This window comes from Phycodurus eques, chromosome 5 (assembly GCF_024500275.1).
Source record: "Phycodurus eques isolate BA_2022a chromosome 5, UOR_Pequ_1.1, whole genome shotgun sequence".
Classification (NCBI taxonomy): domain Eukaryota; kingdom Metazoa; phylum Chordata; class Actinopteri; order Syngnathiformes; family Syngnathidae; genus Phycodurus; species Phycodurus eques.
In genome coordinates this window covers 16,121,400-16,129,072 of record NC_084529.1, presented here as the reverse complement: position 1 = coordinate 16,129,072, position 7,673 = coordinate 16,121,400, and the positions used below count along the sequence as shown (strand labels likewise).

The 7,673-nt window shown below is 46.1% G+C and overlaps 1 protein-coding gene across 1 annotated transcript; it reads right to left on the bottom strand.

The window, feature by feature from the left end:
• Positions 1-1,304: 1,304 nt before the first annotated feature.
• Positions 1,305-4,481, bottom strand: lrrc4.2 (leucine rich repeat containing 4.2). Its single transcript, XM_061676688.1, has 2 exons — positions 4,041-4,481; positions 1,305-3,917 (listed from the first exon to the last, which is right to left on the bottom strand). Exon 2 carries the CDS (start codon positions 3,794-3,796, stop codon positions 1,805-1,807), a length of 1,992 nt encoding a protein of 663 aa, XP_061532672.1. The 5' UTR covers positions 3,797-3,917; positions 4,041-4,481; the 3' UTR covers positions 1,305-1,804.
• Positions 4,482-7,673: the final 3,192 nt, after the last annotated feature.

Here is a 7,673-nt window from a genome sequence, read left to right as displayed (position 1 = left end):
CCCGCCCGGAGCTGTTGAGTGGAGCATTGCTGTTCCTGCCAACTCACCATGCTCTATAATTATCACAGGGGTCGGGCTTTAATTTCCACAAATAGCCTCAGCTGGATGATTTTGTTTTCGTTTTTTTGTGTGTGTGCAACATTTTATAAATGATTAGCTATCTGTAGGGTGTGATTAGCATCTGTCAACTCTCTGCAGTACGTATATATAATGATTGGATAATGGTTGTGTAAAGGGCAACCGTAGGTTGCATTCTTTAGAGTAAATGTACGGTATGCAAACTAGATGAAACATTTTGTAGGAAAGACATTAAATTATCCAGTGTAACCTACAGATGTAAGGAAAAGAAACCCCCAAACTTTACAACTGTGGGATACATGTATTATTGTTATTATTTTCTTTTTTTACTGCTCAATCACTGAAAAACGATCAATCTTTTAAGAACTAAGTGGAGGCATCAAAGAGCAACAGCCTATCTGACCTGCATAGAGCCTCACTGTGTGGTATAATGCAGCATTGTACACCAGTTACTTAAAGACCCATTCATGCAGATGCGGAGTAAATGCATAGGAGCGTAAGATGGGTGATTTGGGGGTAGATTTACAATCCGGTCCCCGTTCTTTACAATTAAACAAATCACACACAAAAGACATGGGATGGATGTGTTTGCGTTTAAAGAAATACAAACCAAAAGGTTTTATTTTTTTCATAGCCTCTGTTTGTCTCTCCATAAAAATAGTGTTCCTCAAAAAAAAAAAAAAAAAAAAAAAGGTAAAACAATGTCAATGTAGTCCATGGAAAAAGCCCCAGATATCAGACAGACATTCATTGTGTTTAGCATCAATCCGTTTTTTTTTTCTTTCCCAAAACCGGAATGGTCCGCAAAGCCCTGTATCACTGCGCCACATGTCAGTTCCGCTGAAAAATTAGCATCAGAATGAGCCCTTGCAGAGACAAGTCAGGCAACGTCTGTAATGCATTACTAAATTAGCCCTAAACACTACACAAGCCATTAAGAAGCAAAACCTAAAAGGGAGAGAAACAACACAACAGAATGCAACCCAGAACAGAACTAAATATTTGCAACAACCGCTATTAGTCTGCACGCCATGATCATTTGATGTGCACACCGAATTAACATGTTTATATTTAAAAAAAAACAACGGTCAAAGCATGACATCAGCAAACACAGGGTTAAATCTGAGCTGCAGAAAATGTACTGCAGTCCAAAAAGCATTTGTCTTTTGGCTACTGAACAGTGCACGCTCGATCTGTGCCATCACACTGATATCCTTACACAAATGTTCAAATCTAGCCACATATGACTTGTGTGTCCCTTTGTTTTTTTTCTTTTTCTCCTTTGTCGGGAAATGCCGGTTTATTGCATATCATATTTGGCACAGTAAAAGTGGAGCTCACAGAAACCATATGTAAAGATTCATCTTTTACCGCATCCTAAATATGCTCCAAAAACCTCCTTTCCCGCACTCGGGAGTACCACCCTTAATCACTAAAAGCAATCTTTAAACAGAGGTCACCTGTTATTAGAAAATAGTGTCAAATTTCTTTCTTTTCAAAGAGAATCTGCATGTCTCACCACTGCCTGATAGTGTCATGTACGTATATAGATATATAGATTTGTATTCTCTTAAGTGATATACTTATGTATAGGCATGTACAAGAAACAAGAAGTGTCTCTACTTCTGTACAAAAAGCAAGGTACCATTTCTTTTTCTTTGTGCATTCTACGACATGGTCAAAAGGTTTGGGCAGAGTCAAGAGACAAATCCCGGGAGAACATTATTCAGATTTGGGTCTCTTGAACCTTCTCTTTTCCATGAGTAGTCTTAATGATATAAGGATCCGCTATGGTGCTGATGTGGCTGTGATGCTGTCTGGCTGAACAATGCAGAGTGTTGTTCTGGGTCCAATGGGCTGCGTAGGCCCCTTGGCGAGACGACGACACGTAGCCAGGCTTAAAGGTGTTGCTGTTGTGTTCCACTAACGTAGGCAATACCAACTCCGTCTCCTCCGAGCAGCTAGATCCAGAAGTGGGCGGAACTGAAGGAACTTCCTCCTCCATTTGTATGATCTCTATGGTCCTGGCTGCGGCCACTGTGCTCCTCTGTTGATGCCGCTTACGCAACTTATAGAACGCAATCAACATGGCCGCTGCCAATAAGGTCACAGCGACGAAACAGCCAATTATGATTTTGGTGGTTTTCATGACCTCATCCAGGCTAGCAGCAGGCCCGCTGGGGATCCTGGCAGTGGGGATCGACACCTGCCTTGGGGTTTGTGTGTTTTGGAACAGCACAGTAGGCGTGGAGATGAAGACAGGTTTGAAGACAGAAGGCGAAGCAGGGGGTGTTGGCTTAGGTTTCGGGGTTTCTTCCACCGTCGGCTCTAATACCTCCACGGTTACAGTGGTGAAATAGGACAGATTTGTAGACGTATTGAGTTCGGCATTGCTGACATTAAGGTAGGCTGAGGCGTTTGAATTCCCTGCCATGTTGCTCACCATGCAAGTGTAGACCCCTATGTCTGACGGCAGAACATTGGAGAAGTTTAGGGTTCCGTCATTAAGAACAGATATCTGTGGGTGAACCGAGCCGTGTGTCAGTACTGTCCCGCTGGGCAGAAGCCATCTAACGGAGCTCATGGCAGCTGTGCGACACTTCAGTTCCGCCACCCTTGCCGCCGAGATGTTCAGATCTCTCGGAGCGTCGAGAATGAATGGTGCAGAGCACTGAAACGTGGTCTGGTCCACCTCCACCAGGTATCTTCCCTTCATATGGCCTGGGGTGTGGCAGCGTCCACAGCAGGTAGAATTGGTGGGAATGTACTCTCTGAGCCACCAGGAGAGCCACACTACATCACAGTCACATTTCCAAGGGTTGTGGTGCAGATGTAGCTCCACTAAGTAGTGCAGATGTGTGAAGAGGTTGTGGGGGAGAGATGACAGATTATTATGAGCCAAATTCAATTCCACCAAAGCTGTGATGTCATCAAATGCATTCCTCTCAATGGTGGTGATGGCGGAGTTCATAATCCACAGTTTATGTAAATTCTTGAGCCCGAGGAAGGCTACAGGTTTAAGTTCAGGGAAAACATTCTCTGATATTTCAAGCTCCTCCAAACCCACAAGGGGCGAGAGATTGGGGAACTCTCTCAGGTTGCACATGCCCAAATTGAGGTACTTGAGGTTCTGAAGACCCTCGAATGCCCCGTCGGAGATGTACTCCAACTTTCTCAGTTCTCCGAGATCTAGCCTCATTAGAGAGGGGACGCGATTGAAGGCGTAAGATGGGATGCTCTCAATGGGATTGTTTCTCAACCACAATTCTCTTAACTTTGACAAGTACTCAAAAGCTCCACTGGGTATGACCGTCAGCCTATTGTCAAACAGCTCCAAAGTGTTAAGACTGGTCAGGCCATTGAAGGCCCCTACTTCAATCTGCCTGATAGCATTCCTGCCCAACTGCAGCACCTCCAAATGATGCAGGTGTCTGAAGGTGTCAGCCTGTATGGTCTCTATGCTGTTTTCCATCAGGTTAAGGTACCTGGTGTTGCCTGGGATGTTAGGAGGAACCCGAACCAGGCCTCTGCGGGTGCACACCACCTTGCTGAGCTGGTTGGTGCATGAGCACATGCCCGGACAGTTCTGCGAGCTGGCTGAGCCCAGTGTTGTGCTGCTGGACTGGCACATACTGAGGGCAGGTACCATGAGGGAGAGCACGGCAAGCAGGGCTGTGTTCCAGGTAGGCTGCACACTAACCTGGCCCAACGGACTCATGATGTGGAGGGCACATTATTCTGCATGGTGGGGGGAGACGGCACACACCAGAGGACGGATCACCCTAGCCTGGCCGGAGCAACTTGAGGCTCCCGGGTTCCATCGACAGTGCAGGAAGATGCTGCATCAAAATGGAATGCGCCAGAAGCAGAAATAAGAGAGAGGTGAAGAGAGATTAGGACAAGGAAGAAGCTGAAGAGGGAAAAAAGGCTAAAGAAGCTCAATAGGAACAATAAAGACTTACCTCATTAGTGTGGAAATCGTTTTCGTTTTCTGGATTTATAGAGTCCTTCCATGGGTTAGTGTGGCAGGATTCACTCGTCTTGTTTTGCCTCTCAGCGTGAACGTGCAGGTGCCCCTTGATTGACTGAGGGTACAAAATGGCTCCTGGTCGTGAGGACTACACACTATCGGAGCACAGGTAAGGTCAAACAGGCTTGCCAGGTACGTGGATCTCTGTTGCTCCAGCTCACCCTACCAGGCCCAAATCTCTCAGATGCAAAACTGATCCACTGTGGCTTTCCATCGAGTTAGGAGATAAAAAAGTCAAAAAATAAAATCAGAGTCCGGCCGTCTCCTGATAAACGCTGGTTGCCTTGTTTGGTGGCGAGACCTCCCTCAGTGTGACTTTGCCAAGGGCTGCTCGGCTGGTGATTAGCCCTGTTGTGACAGAGACTGAGAGACAGAAAAAGGCTAAAGAACTCCGGGCACAATCATCCTCCCCTCCTCCTCCTCCTCCTCCTCCTCCTCCTCCTCCTCCTCTCTTCCTCTTCTTTTCCTCTGCGCTCCTCTTGCTTCCTCCCAGCGTCGGGCTGGCCCCGGTCAGAGCAGCTGCAGGCTGCCCTGTGCACAGTTAGCAGTAATCCATCTATTCGTACTGAGGGAGCGGGTGGTGGTGGTGGTGGTGGGAAAGAAGGTGGTGGTGGTGGTGCAAGGGTGGGGGGTAGGTTGTAGAAGGGGGATGCGCTGCACTGCCGGAGCTTGGCAAAAGGCTGTTGAAGAGTGCGCGAGAAAGCGAGAGCGCTCCTGTCCTCAAGAGCCCCCCCTCCCCCCCGCAAAAAAAAGAAAGAAAGAAAGACAGGATGGAATTGTGACAAAGTCAGCTCCGTATCCGAAAAACGGCGATTGAGGACTCGTCCCTTGGTTCGCCGTTTCTCCTTTAAGCTTGTCTCCTGTGGTCGTCTTGCTTAGTTGATAGTTTTCCTCCACCGGGGCTGGCTGAGGTAGTAAGTTGTGTCAGTTGGCCATGTGTGCGGCTGGCTGGCTGGTGGACTGCTGCAGTAGCCCGACTAGAACAGTGAAAGGGAGAGAGAGAGAGAGAGAGAGAGAGAGAGAGAGAACTAGTGACAGATCAAGAGCAAGGGGAAGATAGAGTGCGCATAGGAGAGAATACGGGAGGGAGATGGAGAGGAGGAAGAGGAGGAGGCGGCGGCATGCAAGCGCTCAACAAGGCAGCCAGACCACCGTCACACGCAAGCGGGCGGCAGCGGCATCCTAATCCCAGTCTTCTCTTCTTATGCTCCAATCTCTCTCCTTTTTTCCTCTCCCCTCCTTCTTCTCCTCCATGTGTGTTGCAGACAACTAAGATGCTTGCTCTGCCCCCTCCCTTTGTCCTTCAGTAGGAACGTGAATGTACTGCTGACGCACTCCTCTCAGCTGCTCAGGCTGCCGGAGAGCAGTGCGCTGGGTTTGATGCAGTCTTTCTGTGTTTTAACACGTTCGAGCGCACCCCTCCATGTACCCCCTCCTCACATGCCTTTCTTCCCGCCTTCATTTACCTGTGCCGAGCTCCTCCTCCTCCTACCGCGTCTCTTCTTTCAAACTGGGCTAAAAGCAAAAACCCAAGTCCTCCTGAAGCAGAGGGAAAGGTTGCACTCAGGGTCGAGTGGTGTCTCTCTGCAGCAGTGCGCCAGTGTTTTCCCACTACATGTTGCAGAGCACATGTACCACCCACTGCCTCCAAAAGTATTCGTTCTTATTTTGAAATGCAATGGGTGCGCTTGTGTGTGTTGGGTCGAGGTTGGGGTGTCGGGTGGAGGGGGTGGGGGGTGGTGTTGGGAGCGGGGGGGTTGATTTCGTGACATCACATAGGCCAGAAATGCTGACTCGGCTGCTCTGGCTCTGTTGGGCAGTCTTCTCTTCAGGGAGGAGGAAGATGAAAGCACACTGTTATCGCTTCCAAAGATGAGAGAGACATGGTGAGCGAAAGGAGATGGAAGAAAGAGGGAAAAGAAGAGGGCGAGAGATGGGGCTGAACAGGAGGATGTGGACCTTGGTGAAATACAAATATATAGTATTAGAATGGAACACAATGTAATGCTCTGTCTACATCCTAAATGCACTACATTGATTACCAGAATAATGTATTTATGTTTCTGTATTTGTTAATATACCAGCATGGAGAAGCTCTTTACCCTAAATGTTATTTTTAATGCTGGTAAACAACAAATGTATTGTCTAAGATTTATGCAGCTGATTTAGAACAATTCTGATGTGCTGAATACAAGTATCACATTGGTTTTGGCTTTTTTAACTATGTCCACATTTCTCTTAAATTTGTATTTACATGTACATGTATTTTTGCTTTAGGGATTCAAATAAATGGAGGTTCATGCCCTGAAGTTTGAAAAATGATGATGAAACATTCAATTTGCATGTACTTACTCGTATCAATGTCTACTATTCAATTTACAGTAAGCGAAGTTTGTAAAATTTGATTAATAAACTGTTAACAACTTGTCATAAAAGCCTGACCTAGGCAAGTGATACAGATGTCATTTTCAGATTCAGCAATTCAAAATTATTCTAAATCAGTTGAAAAAACATAGACAACCTACAAAAAAATGTGTAACCCAGTGTAATTATTGTTTTCCATGATTTTTTTTCATAAAATTGGCACATTGCTGTTTCTTAATTATTTTCTCGTATTGAACAGAAAAAAAAGCTGTGAATTTGGTTTAAATTCATCACAGTGTACTAGTGGTTGGCAGGTCTGCCTCACAGCCAAGAGGTTTTGTGTTCGAATATCACATCAGCCTCTACTGCATGTTGATCCAAAATTATATATGTCAGGTAATTGAAGACTCTAATTCATCCACAGGTGTGAATGTTTGTCTGAATGGTTGTTTGCCTCGATGTATAATTGGCTGGCCACCAGTCCAGGGTCAAAGGTCACCCTAATGAGAAGAAGTGCAATAGAAAATGGATGGACGGGTGTACAAAACGGGCAAACACCGACAACTAACTGAAATAAAAACAGTCCGCATTAAATTGCCAGATGATGGTCGATGATCTCGTCCCGATTTTTTAACAGGTGGCCTTATCCATTTCTGGCAACTAGTCCATAATTGTCGACGTGGGTGAGAAAGGTTGTTTGTCGATATGTGCCCTGCGATGGACTGGCGACCAGTGCGGGGTGTAGCCTACTTCTCGCCTCGAGTCAGCTGCGATAGGCTCCAGCAGAAGCGTGATAGAAAATGGGTGGATGGAGGTTCTAATACATTTGTTAAGCCCTGGAGGTGAAATGAGCCTGTAGAGTCTACCATAAAAGGAGTTACTCTATGAATTATGAGGGCGTCTCTACATAGACAGAAAGGCACAATGAGGGATTGAGGAGTAAAAAGACACCAGTGAGATTATAAGCGTCATTTGAATGCAGGAGATGAAGGAGCCTCCCTCTGGTTAATGATCATATTCACACACATGCACCACATCCCTTTTTTTTCTTTTGCTGCTGGGAATTTGGCTCAACGCTACACATGGCCAACATTATAAATGTAACCCAGTCACTTCCACCTTTAATTACCACTTGATTGATGGGAATGATATAAATACAGTGTGTTATTGGGAGATTTATGCCCTTTTCCCCACATTGGAC

Excerpts from the sequence above, each read along its gene's own strand:
- lrrc4.2 (XM_061676688.1), bottom strand. The coding sequence starts at position 3,796 with ATGAGTCCGTTGGGCCAGGTTAGTGTGCAGCCTACCTGGAACACAGCC.